The sequence below is a fragment of the Myxocyprinus asiaticus genome, chromosome 24, assembly GCF_019703515.2.
Source record: "Myxocyprinus asiaticus isolate MX2 ecotype Aquarium Trade chromosome 24, UBuf_Myxa_2, whole genome shotgun sequence".
In the NCBI taxonomy this organism is placed as follows: domain Eukaryota; kingdom Metazoa; phylum Chordata; class Actinopteri; order Cypriniformes; family Catostomidae; genus Myxocyprinus; species Myxocyprinus asiaticus.
In genome coordinates this window covers 30,484,515-30,499,826 of record NC_059367.1, presented here as the reverse complement: position 1 = coordinate 30,499,826, position 15,312 = coordinate 30,484,515, and the positions used below count along the sequence as shown (strand labels likewise).

The 15,312-nt window shown below is 37.9% G+C and overlaps 1 protein-coding gene across 2 annotated transcripts in view; it reads right to left on the bottom strand.

Annotated features, from left to right (window-relative positions):
• The window catches only part of LOC127414769 (GDNF family receptor alpha-2-like), a 177,230-nt gene that overhangs the window by 104,282 nt on the left and 57,636 nt on the right, over window positions 1–15,312 (bottom strand). For both annotated transcript variants that reach the window (XM_051653036.1, XM_051653037.1), the window contains exon 3: window positions 14,991–15,077. In XM_051653036.1, the coding sequence (XP_051508996.1) occupies window positions 14,991–15,077 (87 nt within the window). The remainder of the gene's footprint in view (window positions 1–14,990; window positions 15,078–15,312) is intronic.

The window sequence follows — 15,312 nt, the reverse complement described above, 5'->3', positions numbered from 1 at the left end:
TAGACAATTATCTATATCCACAGTAAAGTGAGTCCTCTATCGACATAACCTGAAAGGCTGCTCAGCAAGGAAGAAGCCACTGCTCCAAAACCACCATAAAAAAGACTACAGTTTGCAAGTGCACATGAGGACAACTATCTTACTTTTTGGAGAAATGTCCTCTGGTCTAATGAAACAAATATGTAACTGTTTGGCCATAATGACCATTATTATGTTTGGAGGAAAAAGGGTGAGAATTGCAAGCCGAAGAACACCATCCTAACCATGTAGCATGGGGTTGGCAGCATCAGGTTGTGGGGGTGCTTTGCTGCAGGAGGGACTGGTGCACTTTACAAAATAGATGGCATCATGAGAAAGGAAATGTATGTGGATATATTGAAGCAACATCTCAAGGCATCAGCCAGGAAGTTAAAGCTCAGGTGCAAATGGGTCTTCCAAATGGACAATGACCCCAAGCATACCTCCAAAGTTGTGGCAAAATGGCTTAAGGACAACAAAGCCAAGGTATTGGAGTGGCCATCACAAAGCCCTGACCTCAATTCGAAAGAAAATTTGTGGGCAGAACTGAAAAAGCATGTGCGAGCAAGAAGGCCTACAAACCTGATTCAGTTACACCAGTTCTGTCTGGAGGAATGGGCCAAAATTCCAGCAACTTATTGTGAGAAGCTTGAGGAAGGCTACTGAAAATATTTGACCCAAGTTAAACAATTTAAAGGCAATGCTACCAAATACTAACAAAGTGTATGTAAACTTCTGACCCACTTGGAATGTGATGAAAGAAATAAAAGCTGGAAAATAAATAATTCTCTCTACTATTATTCTGACATTTCACATTCTTAAAATAAAGTAGAGATCCTAACTGACCTAAGACAGGGAATGTTTTCTATGACAATGTCAGGAATTGTGAAAAACTGAGTTTAAATGCATTTGGCTAAGGTGCATGTAAACTTCTGACTTCAACTGTAAGCCAAAGATCTTCTTGATTTGTATTTATTTTGTTTTTTTGGAAATGAAAACAAAGGCTGAGGGATAGATTTAAACACTATTCAGACAGGATTCGTTTTATATGTGGATGTTGGAAATGTAATAATTACCAGAGCTTCAGTATTTTAATTCCTTGTCACGTCAGTAATTTTATTCAGACTTTTTATGGTGTGCACGTGTAACGTGATATATTTTTCTCTAAGGGACTTTTATTTTGGTGGGTGGCGCTGTCTACATTGTGCGCGAGAGAGAAGTAGAAGTCAGTCGCGCCTTGGACGTTGGAGAAGACAGTCGCGCTGCGCTCGCTGTGTGAGAAGAGAGACATGCCGTGATCACTGTGTAAGAAGTAGACATTTTCTCCACTGAAAATGTAAAGGATGACAGAGGCACACAGTCAGTTTAAGTTTTGTGAGTTAAGTGTACATCGATGTGATCGTGTGAAACTGAAGACGTAGTTGAAGCAGAAGTTCGGTTGATTGTGCCATTGAACGGAGGACGGTGTTAGAGACTGGCCGAGAGCATGAAAGAGAGTTGCTAAAGCCGCGAGTTTCATTCAGAACATTGTTGTTTCTGGCGTAATACTGAATTTAAGTTTTTGTAGAATCATACTGCGTTTTTGGAGTCATCTATGAACCGTGTCATAGATCGTGATTTTCCCGTGAATCACTTTAGTGCACTTGTAAGTGCACTAGAACAAGAGTTAGTTTTGCACGGAGTGATTTCTTCCCTTTTTCTGAGTATTTTTGGCATTCAGAAGAGTCTGACAATTGCAGATGATCAAAATTTGCTTTCAAGAAGTGTTTTTCTTGTTTTTTGTGGATCGACCCTATTCAAGTGGGCCGTGTGCGTGCTGTGACTGAGCCGCGCCATTTTGTTCCAGAAAGTGCCAGAGTTTTCCCGAGCCGCGCTGAAGCTTCTCTGGAGTTTTTTGTGTTTATTACCCTGCGAACCAGACAACATCTCCTCATTGTCCTGTCTCAGATGTTTTGTTTCGCTGTTACAAGTCATCACAAGTTACAAGTCATCATAAATCATAAGTCATCGCAAGTCGTCACAAGTCATCGTTGCTACAATCTGGTACAAATGTTCTTTACACACACCTATATGAACATTTTACTGAGTTAGATTGAACTGAACTGAGTTATTATCTGAATTGTGAACCTGAACTGTGATTTTGAACGATTTGATGTGAATCGGAGTCAAATGGAAACTGAATCATAAAGTTGATTCAAAAGAGTCATTTGAACGAAGTTAAGAGTCAGAGTTATTTGAAGTGAATCATTTGATTTGTACTACAAGAGTCTTTGATTTGATTCAGAGTTTGTTTAATAACATCCAGTGTTACTAGTGAGTTAATTTATGTGTCCAGACATTGCAATACATTTTAAATAATTTATATCTGAGGGGTGTTATATAAAGTGTTTGAAACCTTGAAGACTCATAAAGGTTGTAATACAAATTCAGAGAACCTGTTATTTGTTTTATTATTTTATTTCATTATTTCATTTAATTGTAACAAACCTTTTCAGAAGAATTCCCAGTTTCCTAAAAAGAGAAAATAAATTATTAATTGTTAAAAGTAATACAGTTGATATTTATTTGTGGAACTTACCTTGGAGTAGGAGCGTCTCACTTACACTATTAGGTTTAGGGGGGTGGGAACGTGAGCTTAAGTTATTACTTTGAATCACTTTTATTCTTCAGGAAGCCACCGTGTTGACACTTAATTGCCTGAAGCCCACACATCTTATTCCTGCAGTATATTATACAATAGGTAAGCTAAAACATATACACACTTACTGTGTATACTGAGACTCAAAGCACCAGGGGTGGGGACTAAGATCCCGTCACTTCTAGGTCTTCCAGGGTAACATTGTATTATTCCCCTACTAGGCGGGACCTAAGAGCCCATTACACACGTTCCCGCACAGGTAAAAAATAAAATAAAAATACAGTGTATTTTATCTACTATAAAACGCCCTGTAAGCCTTGGTGCAAACTGATACGTTGGTAAAAAGCCTGTAAATCAGAACTTTCCAGCGATGTTGGTTAACAAGATGCCAGAAAATGTAAGACGTGCTTTATGCTGCTGAGTTCACTCCACTAACCTACGTAAGATTTGAGTTGGTCTCTCTGCATCATTATAGACCTTTTTCACAGACTGTGATGAGGTGTTTCCGCCTTATTTAGCATCGTAAATCTAGCACATTTTTATATGATAATTATTTTTATTTTTTTCTATATTGAGTGCAAGTTTCTAACATTATGCTTTGCGTTATATTACCCTGGAATTAGTTTATATACTGAATTACCACAGCTGCGAGGGGGTTTCGATTACAATTGCTGAGAGAGTGACAGTAAATTTGGCATCTTCTCACATCTGACTGTCTTAATCCACTGCTCTCCATTTTTTTTCTTCTTCTAGAAAGTCATTAAAATGTAATAGTTTATTTTGCTCTTGGAGCAAATGGGTAAGTGAAAATAATACTGGCTGTGGTCTCCCATTCAACGCTGTCAATGTTTACCCTGCAATCCTTTACTTCCGTGCTCCAAAACCTGGAGTGTGAAAAAGGTCTTTTCAAAACTGTTTGCATCCATATGACCAAAGTAAGTTCACAGTTGTTGCTCCTTCCCCGAATACAATTTAATATGGTAATATTGCGATAGTAGACTGTGTGTATCAACCACATGCCATTCGGCTCCAAATTAATCTACCATCCCGAACTTCATTCACAAATTCACGCACATAGGCATAGTAACAGGAGAGTTTATTCGTAAAATGTCAACAAACAGCATGAAAGATGAGCTCGCGCCCGTAATTGTACTCATTTGCACAACAGGGAAAAACAGCTGAGAATAATGAGACAGCGGTTCGGGAGATAAGGGTGATGTTTTTATTTTCTAATTATTTTTTGTCTGCTTCTTCCCAGTATCTTTCAATCCTCCTGAGCTCTCTATTTCATTGGCTGTTGTTTACTGCCGATCTCTCGCTTGTCGACATGAGTGTGCACACCTGACGTCTCGTCAGACAAATTTCAAGCAGGTGATACTTATACTAGCAGAGTAAACAGATGGACCAGCACATATAAGATGCTTGATAGCAGGGTTGCTGTAGAGTTTTAAAATCAAATTTAAGACTTTTTAAGACCTTTTTCAAGACCTGAACAAATAAAATTGACACTGTATCCCTATCCCAAAACAAACCCACACAATCTCAAAATAAATCATGTATCACAGACTCTTACTTAAACAGGCAGGGGCACACATTCAACATGGCCTTAACATTGCTTATCAGTAAAATAGAGTATGCTGAATGCAAGTTTAAAATACTCAAGACATGTTTTCCACATTTATATCACATTAAAATTGGTTTATGTACCATTATATAAATAAATACAAATTAGAGGTCGACAAATATAGGATTTTGCTGATAAGATAATGTGTTGAAAGAAAAACAATTAATCTGCAAATTGTTTTTCAAATTAGTAGCCTATATTAAATGTTCTTCGTCTTTCCTTCCTGTAATGGGGAGGGCCAGACAGAGGCTAAAATAGTCCAAATTGAATTAAATTCCAGATGCAGTTTATGATGCAACCAACATACCAATAACTAGGGATAAAAAATAAAATAAAAAAAGTTTTGATTTATAGTGCGGAGCTTTTAACTTTAAAGGCTGAAATGCACCGGGGACTGTTATTTTGAAATGTTTGCCCTTCACTGCTTCCAGCTGCTCATTCAAACAGATAAGGGAAATAAAACGTGCACTCCTACAATGATCTGCAGCATATTACAAAATAAACAATTAAAGGTAAACATTGTTATATTTCATCAACACTATATCATCATCATCAACAGTTGATGATTAGTGCTTGCTTGTCATAGATTTCCAATATAGCCTAATGATTGTGAACTGCTCTGCAACAGCTGGAAACACTCACAAGCCCCTGTGCGCTTGGAGAAATACAACAGTGCCGCATTTTCACTCTGAAGGACGCAGCTCATGCACTTCTATAATAAATCGTATTCTTTCCTGTATTTCCACCTCCAAGTTCATTGGCGCAACATTTTTAAGTACAAATATATGAAGGTAAATAATGCCTTTTATTAGGCTACTATGTATCATTGTATATAAAATATAAACATAAAAGTGCATATAATTGAAAATGATTAGATCTCTTAGGGCCTATAAAGGTCTTAGATCACATCTAATATTCACAACATGCTTTGTGGAGTTTATAGTCTACTGATTTATTTATTTATTATTGTTATTATTATTATTATTTTATTTTATTTGGAAATAATCTTTTTTCAATGTTTTGTCCGCAAAATGATCCAAAATACTTTAAACAACAGCACAACCCATTGAAGAAACTGTTAGTTTGTCCCTCACACTCTCCATTTGCATCCCGTCAAAAAACAAATATGGCACTATTTGAATAAGGTCCATGTGTGCTAAGCCCCCAATGATTGCCGCTTGTGGGCTATATTATATAATATTATGACCATCATACAATGAAATGCCTTTATGTTCAAACATCAAAGATATCAAGTAGAAATATCCCACATCCAAGTTTCATGCACATAATGACTAGACTTTAATTCTGATAACAGTTACATCATGGCAACCATAAAAATACAATTCCTGCATTCATCTCCAAAATATCACATTCTGTGACAATACCAGTCCGTTATCATGACATACAGGGAGCTCTGTACAACAGTACTTGTCTATTGTTAACCAGTTGTTAATTTTTGCATTTCATGATTATTTGGATGCACTTAAAAGGCAGCCCTAAGCGGCTTGAACCTGATAATTGCTATATTTATTGTTGTTGTTGTTGTTGTTATTATTATTATTTAAATTTGATTACATTAGACTCAGCCTTACTCTAACTGTGCAGAGTCCAAGTACAGAGCCAATTAAATATTGTTAGCATCTATCCAGAAGTGCAAAGAGTAATAGAGCATATACTGTAAATAAATGAAAGCAAAGTGCAAATGGAAAATGAAGTAAAAATGGCATATAGTGCAGATAAAATTTGTAAGATATGTTAATAAATATGACTATGAAAACTCAAGTTCAGAATAATATAAATAACAAAAGGCAGGGTGGAGTAATGTGCAAGTTTGCATGAAGTGGCAAGGTTGATAGTGCATATTGTTTACAATTGAGGGGAAGAATCAAACAGTAAAATACAATATCTAATTATGTTGCTTTTCTTTTTCTAGTTACTTAGTCTTTAAGAAAGGATTTCTGTTCACCAGGCTTGAGGTATTTGTCCAAATAAATGTAAAAAAGAGTGAACAAGGGGTAGAGGGGATGCTAATGTTGATATAGTTTTCATTGGCATAACAGGAGTCTTATGTCATGTTGTAAATAGTTGTGCCATATTTCAGGCAGATGGATATTTTTCAACCTGGCTTGACATATATTGAACACAGAGTGTGAATCACAATGTGAAACAGGTTAGAGTGGTGCTCGGAGAAATTCAACTCTTGGCATTTGCAAGGGAATTGTTTTCAGGGGTATCAACACAAAAACCATGTGTTATTCAATGCATTATACTGTAGGACTTATATACAAATATAGCTGAAAATGAGCCTCTTCATTTAAATCATTTAGTTGTAATCCCACACTCAGGCTTGGCTTATACATCTAGTTACTAGGCCATAAACAGAATTATATCATGGACATGTTGTCCAAACTGGATGGCCAAACACAGAAACCCTAAATCCCTCTATTCACCTGAAAATGAAAATGCTGTCATTATTTACTCAACCTCATGTTGTTCCAAACCTTTATGACTTTCTTTCTACTGTGGAATACAAAAGGATCCTCCGCAACCTAGCATTGAGAATTGTCCTGCAAGATAGCCATGCAAATTGCATTCAGCACAAAATGTTGGGTTAATTTGCATAATTCCTTTAGTGAATCAAATGCTAAAACAACACAGACATCATGTGCAAATAAACAATGCTATCAGCAGGCACAATTCATGCATAGTGAATTCCACTCTATGTGTTTTATTTATTTATTTTTTTAGATTGCTATTTTTACTATCTAATTACTGGCCACAGAGAAACATCAGCAACACACCGTCAGTTCCAGTGATGGATGAATCCTGGGTTGTGTGTTATAGCCAGAGCACAAAGGGATCACAATTAATGTTGCCAGATCCTAAATATGGCACAAAGGGCTGTTCCACTTCAAGAATGGGAGAGATTCCCGCCAGGGAGAAGATTCAGGCCGAGTCTGCCGGCTTTACCCTCAATATGTCAGTGTTAGTGCTGCGGCCCACTTGTTCCTCGCACCCTCTGTAGTAAATGACCAGACACAGCCAGTTGAGAATAATGACTTTGGCTGTCACATCAAATAAAGGGATGTCATCTCAATCTGCGAAGGTTGTGAGCGAGACGCAGTGAGACATAATTCAAGCCCCCTTTTTTTTCCTGCCAGGAGTTTTAAAGATTTGTGACATTAAAGAGGAGCTATGGTCTTTGGATCATTGTAGGAATGACTCTTGATTTTACCTAAGGGATAGTTCACCCAAAAATGAAAATACTGTCATTATTTACTCACCCTCATGTCATTCCAACCCCACATGCTGTTATTTTTTTCTATGACACACAAAAGTAGAAAATTTAGAACTATATTTACTAAGCTCTTCCATACAACGACAGGTAATAGTTACCACGTGTGTCAAGCTCTAAAAGTGTAAAAATCATTAAAAAGACACCATAAAAGTATCATAAAAGTAGTCCATGTGACTCATGCATTATGGTAATTTAAATTTAAGTAATTATTCATTAAAAATCTCTCTCCAAAAGCTCAGGGCTAGAATGAGAAAAATGGCATGTCATGTTTGGTTACAACACACACAAGACTCCATTTTGAAAATGTTGGTCTATTCCTCAAACAAAGATATTATATCTCTTATAGAAATATTGGAATATTATGGAGCCCCTTACAGAACAGGGCAGGATTTTTTTTTTTTTTTTTCTGAAATAGTTTTGCATTCCCCCACAATAGTTTGCGTTCTCTCTGAATAAGTTTTGCGTGCCCTCACAATACATTTACCATGGTTTTACTACAGTAACCATATTTTAAGCATGATATTCATAGTGAAACTCTACTGATAATACAGGAAAACAAAAACTATGGTAATAAAAATCAAAATGTTGTGGTTATTATGGTTTTACTATACAAAAACCATAGTTTAACTATGGTTTTACTATAGTAAAATTGTAGACTGTAGTAACCATAATTGTTGGCCGAAATCATTTTTCTATATTAATATTGTTGTAACCATGACATAGGCTAACCATGTTTTGTTTTTTGGCAGAAACTATGGTATTATTGTAGTAACTATGAAAAGTAGGATAAGTAACCTTTTTTTTTAATACAGTATACTGTATCCATGTAGTAACCATGTTTTTTTCTATAGATTAACCATGATAATTCTTGTGGTTACTATAGTTTTACTACAAATACATAAGTATTTGTAGTAAAAACCATAATAACCACAAAAGTTAGATTTTTATTACCATAGTTTTAATTTTTCTGTATTATTACTACGGTTTTACTACTAATATCAAGGTTAAAATTATGGTTACTATAGTAAAACCATGGTAAATTTATTGCAAGGGTACACAAAATGTATTGCGAGGGAACACAAACTATTGCGAGGGATCACAAAACTTATTGCGAGGGCACGTAAAACTCTTTCAGAAAAAAAGAAAAGAAAAAAAATCCCGCCCTGAAGTTTCATAGAATATAGTTACTTTTAATGTTGTTGTTGTTTTTTTGTTTGTTTTTTTTTCCTTTTTTGAGACGTGTCAGGCATTGACTGTTTTCTGGAAAAACTGTTGTCTGGAAAAAAAGCTGTATAAGGATTATTAAAAAAAATTCTACATTTGTGCTCCATGGAAAAATATATTATGTTCATTTTTCATCCCCTTTTCCCCTTAAGTGTTGTCATATTAAATTAACAGGAGATTTGAACTATAACAATATACACAAATAAGCAATAAAGCTATTAAACCCTTTGTAACTCATCTCTCAGTGTAATTACAGGAATACTGCTGTATCATTGAGCTGAGTCTACACTATCACCTAATAGAGGCTGTTTATGTTTCCCCATTCCCAGCTGTAAAGCTTATTTTGTATAAAGATGGAAATAAAACATGCAAACTCCAAACATCAGCTCCTCCTCACAGCAGGCCTTTGAAGACAAAAATGGTATTATGCAAGAAACTGGCAAGAAGATGGATCTGGCAACCCTGTTGAATACACAATTTTCTGCAGAGTGCATAAGATTTGTCATTCCCTGGCAATTCTTTCCGATCAGAATAAAAATGAGTTATTTTGATTGTGCCAGGCACTGTGATGCCCTAATAATGGATTGGAGGCAATATACAAGTGGTATCAAGATGGCGCAGGGTGGAGCTCTCCAATTCTTTTGTTGTTTTTATTTGTTAGTCCTGTGTTTAGTAATTTTTTTCCAATCAATCAATTTTACCAGGGACGAACTGCTGAACATTCAGCAGCACATACCAGACAATCTTTTCCCGGTTTTTGACTATTCAGACATTTTGCTGGACATTTTAGTCGGATGCGCAGCTGTGTTGTTCAAGCACGCTATGAGACGCAAGCGAGGGAAGAAAGCCGGTGTGTTGGTCAAGCTCCATCAGCGTGGCTTTCGAACAGCGCTGCCGAATATACATTTAGAATACTACAATAGAACTATATCTCCTCACCCATACAAACAAGGACTTTTCAAACTCTGCTGCCTTGTGCTTCACAGAAACCTGGCGCAGTGAAGCCATTCCGGACAGCGCGTTACATCTGCCGCGCTTCCAGCTGTTCAGAGCGCATTGTGGAGTTAACAGGGAAAATGAGAGGCGGTGGAACATGCTTTTACATCAATGAAAGTTGGTTTACAGATGTAACAACGTTAAAGAAGATGTGCTGTCCTAATTTGGAAGTGCTCTTTATCATCTGTAAGCCTTTCTACTCACCACGGGAGTTTTCCTTGTTTACTCTGGTGAGTGTTTATATTCCTCCACAAGCGTGTGTGTGAGCGCAGCGCTACAACAGCTGGCTGATCAGATCACAGACACGGAACAACAATACCCGGACTCACTTATTATTATTCTCTGTGATTTTAACAAATCCAACCTCACCCGTGAACTGCCAAAATACAGAAAGCACATTACATGCCCCATCAGAGACAGAAATATGCTGGATTACTGCTACACAACATTAAAGGATGCATATCGCGCTGTCCCTAGAGCAGTTTTGGGACTCTCTGATCACTGTCTGCTTCATATTTTTCCAACCTACAGGCAGAAACTTAAATTAGCTAAACCTGTAGTAAACTGTAAAGAGATGGACCAATGAAACAGAGCTGGAACTACAAGCATGCTTTGACTGCACTGATTGGAGTGTTTTTGAAGCTGCAGACACCAATCTGGATGAGTTCACAGATACTGTAACATCATTTATCAGTTTCTGTGAGGATATGTGCATTCCTTCTAGGACTTATTTAATGTTCAACAATGACAAACCATGGTTTATAGCAAAACTCAGGCAGCTTTGTCAGGCCAAAGAGGATGCTTACAGAAGTGGGGATAAAACCTTGTACAATCAGGACAGAAATACACTGACAAAAGAGATTAGAGTGGCTAAAAGAAGCTACTCTGAGAAGCTGAAAAACAAGTTTTCATCTAACAACCCTGCATCAGTGTGGAGAGGTCTGAAAGATATTACTAACTACAAGACACTATCCCCCAACACTGTAGGGAATCAACAACTGGCTGACGACCTAAATGCCCAGTCTCACACCCCACACCCGCTCTGACCTTCACCTCACACAAACATCAACACCCCCTGCAACCACCCTCCTCCCCTCTCCTGCTACTCAACCTGCACTTAAGATCTGTGAAGAGGATGTGTGCCGGGTATTCCGGAAACAAAAGACAAGGACAGCACAGTGCCCAGACGGTGTTTAACCCACTTGTCTAAAATCCTGTGCTGACCAGCTGGCCCCCATCTCCACACATATTGAACAGATCACAGGAGCAGTCAGAAGTTCCCTGCTGCTTCAAATGCTCCACCATCATCCCTGTCCCAAAGAAACCCAAAATCACAGGATTAATGACTACAGACCCATCGCTCTGACATGTGGTCATGAAGTCATTTGAGAGACTGCTGATGGCCCACCTGAAGGACTTCACTGGACACTTTCTGGATCCCCTTCAATTTGCTTATCGACCAAACAGGTCTGTGGATGATGCAGTCAACATGGGATTGCATCATATCCTGCAACATTTGGACAGACCAGTGACATATGCAGGGATCCTTTTTGTGGACTTCAGTTCGGCTTTCAACACCATAATCCCAGCTATTCTCTGGACTAAATGAAACCAACTCTCTGTTCCCACCTCTATCTGTCAGTGGATCACCAGCTTTCTAACAGATAGGCAGCAGTTAATGAGACTGGGAAAATCTACTTCCAGCACCTGTAAGATCAGCACTGGTGCCCAAATGGGATGTGTGCTCTCCCCACTACTCATCTCCCTGTACACAAATGACTGCACCACCAAGGACCCCTCTGTCAAGCTCCTGAAGTTTGCAGATGACACTACTGTCATCGGCTTCATCCAGGATGACAATGAGTCTGCATATAGAAGGGAGGTTGAACAGCTGGCTGTCTGGTGCAGTCAAAACAACCTGGAGCTGAACACACTCAAAACAGTGGAGGTGACAGTGGTCTTTAGGAGGAACAACCCAACACTGACCATTCAAAACAGCACTGTGGCAGCAGTGGAGTCATTCAGGTTCCTGGGCTCTACCATCTCACAGGATCTGAAGTGGGAGACCCACATTGACATTGTGAAAAAGGACCAGCAGAGGTTGTACTTCCTTCGCCAGTTGAGGAAGTTCAACCTGCCATAGGCAGGGCTGTTACAGTTCTACTCAGCAGTCATTGAGTCTATCCTCTGCACTTCAATAACTGTCTAGTTTGGTTCAGCTATGAAATCGGACATCATAAGACTACAAAGGAAAGTTCGGACTGCTGAGCAGATTACTGGTTGCCCAATGCCCTCCCTTCAAGAATATACTGTATACAGTATATATCACTCCAACACATTATCCTGGAATAATCATGCTAAATTGCTAATTTGGTACTAGAAAATCACTTGCCATTATATCAAACACAGTTGAAAGCTATTTGGTTCATTAAATGAAACTTAACATTGCATTTGAGTTTGTTTTTGAGTTGCCACAGTATGCAATAGACTGGCATGTCTTAAGGTCAATATTAGGTCACAAATAGCAAAAAAGAAACAGCTTTCTCTAGAAACTCATTCAATCATTGTTTTGAGGAATGAAGGCTATAAATTGACATAAAATGTAAAAATTTTGCTTGAAATTGACAAAATTATTAAGATTTCATACAAAGGTGTACACTACAATCTTCAAAGACAAATGATAACTGGCTCTAACAAGGACAGAAGAGATGTGGAAGGCCAGATTTAAAACTAAACAAGAGGATAAGTACATCAGAGTCTCTAGTTCGAGAAATAGATACCTCACATGCCCTCAGCTGACAGCTTCATTGAATTATACCCGCTAACACCAGTTTCATGTACAACAGTAAAGAGAAGACTCAGGGGTGCAGGCCTAATGGGAAGATTTGCAAAGAAAAAGCCACTTTTGAAACAGAAAAAAAAACAAAAATAAAGTGGGCAAAGAAACACAGACATTGGACAACAGATAATTGGAAAAGAGTGTTATGGATCTTAACCCCATTTAGCATTTGTGGGATCAGCTAGACTGTAAGGTGCGTGAGAAGTGCCCGAGAAGACAGCCACACCTATGGCAAGTGCTACAGAAAGCTTGGGCTGAAATGTCACCTGAGTATTTGGACAAACTGACAGCTAAAATGCCAAGGATCTGCAAAGCTGTCATTGCTGCACGTGGAGGATTGTTTGATGAGAACACTTTGAAGTAGTTTAAGAAGTTCAGAATATTTTTTTCGAATTTTAATAGTAATTTTTCACGTTATTAATGTCCTGACTATACATTGTGATCAGTTGAATGCCACTTTGGTGAATAAAGTACCAATTTCTTTCCATAAGAGCAAAATCTGTACATTATTCCACTTTTGGCCACCAGTGTATGTACAGGTGCATCTCAATAAATTAGAATGTCGTGGAAAAGTTCATTTATTTCAGTAATTCAACTCAAATTGTGAAACTCGTGTATTAAATAAATTTAATGCACACAGACTGAAGTAGTTTAAGTCTTTGGTTCTTTTAATTGTGATGATTTTGGCTCACATTTAACAAAAACCCACCAATTCACTATCTCAAAAAATTTGAATACGGTGACATGCCAATCAGTTAATCAACTCAAAACACCTGCAAAGGTTTCCTGAGCCTTCAAAATGGTCTCTCAGTTTGGTTCACTAGGCTACACAATCATGGGGAAGACTGCTGATCTGACAGTTGTCCAGAAGACAATCATTGACACCCTTCACAAGGAGGGTAAGCCAAAAACATTCATTGCCAAAGAAGCTGGCTCTTCACAGGGTGCTGTGTCCAAGCATGTTAACAGAAAGTTGAGTGGAAGGAAAAAGTGTGGAAGAAAAAGATGCATAACCAACCGAGAGAACCGCAGCCTTATGATTGTCAAGCAAAATTGATTCAAGAATTTGGGTGAACTTCACAAGGAATGGACTGAGGCTGGGGTCAAGGCATCAAGAGCCACCACACACAGACATGTCAAGGAATTTGGCTACAGTTGTCGTATTCCTCTTGTTAAGCCACTCCTGAACCACAGACAACGTCAGAGGCGTCTTATCTGGGCTAAGGAGAAGAAGAACTGGACTGTTGCCCAGTGTTCCAAAGTCTTCTTTTCAGATGAGAGCAAGTTTTGTATTTCATTTGGAAACCAAGGTCCTAGAGTCTGGAGGAAGGGTGGAGAAGCTCATAGCCCAAGTTGCTTGAAGTCCAGTGTTAAGTTTCCACAGTCTGTGATGATTTGGGGTGCAATGTCATCTGCTGGTGTTGGTCCATTGTGTTTTTTGAAAACCAAAGTCACTGCACCCGTTTACCAAGACATTTTGGAGCACTTCATGCTTCCTTCTGCTGACCAGCTTTTTAAAGATGCTGATTTCATTTTCCAGCAGGATTTGGCACCTGCCCACACTGCCAAAAGCACCAAAAGTTGGTTAAATGACCATGGTGTTGGTGTGCTTGACTGGCCAGCAAACTCACCAGACCTGAACCCCATAGAGAATCTATGGGGTATTGTCAAGAGGAAAATGAGAATCAAGAGACCAAAAAATGCAGATGAGCTGAAGGCCACTGTCAAAGAAACCTGGGCTTCCATACCACCTCAGCAGTGCCACAAACTGATCACCTCCATGCCACGCCGAATTGAGGCAGTAATTAAAGCAAAAGGAGCCCCTACCAAGTATTGAGTACATATACAGTAAATGAACATACTTTCCAGAAGGCCAACAATTCACTAAAAAATGTTTTTTTATTGGTCTTATGATGTATTATAATTTTTTGAGATAGTGAATTGGTGGGTTTTTGTTAAATGTGAGCCAAAATCATCACAATTAAAAGAACCAAAGACTTAAACTACTTCAGTCTGTGTGCATTGAATTTATTTAATACACGAGTTTCACAATTTGAGTTGAATTACTGAAATAAATGGACTTTTCCACGACATTCTAATTTATTGAGATGCACCTGTATATATATATAAATATATATATATATATATATATATATATATATATAAAAATCAGAAGAAACTTATTAAACAATAACTGGTCTGTATTGCTATTTAGTGCTGGGCATTATGAATTTAATATAAGAAATGGTAATAAAAGGGAGCCAATATACAGAATCAACAACAACAATGTACAGTACATTGAAAGAATGCATACATAATATAAAAGTGAAATAATAACAAATATATTGTTTACCTGAGATGATTGACGCCAAGCCAAATGCATCTGAGTGACGGTGAGGCATCATGGGTTCATAGGGAGACGGCTCGTAAAAGTCCTCACCTACAAAAATAGCATAATTAGAATATTACAGTCACATGACATCATTCTCACTTGGTAGACCTGTGCATAATCGTCCCCTAAATAATGTATGACATCTGACCTCTAACTTCTACTTCATCTCGTTGGCTTTGGGTACTATTTCATTATTGTATTTTTTTATTTGAAAAATAAAATAATAATAATAACAAATATTAGGGCATTACAGTGTACTAGTATGCTAGTAATCAATTCTAAA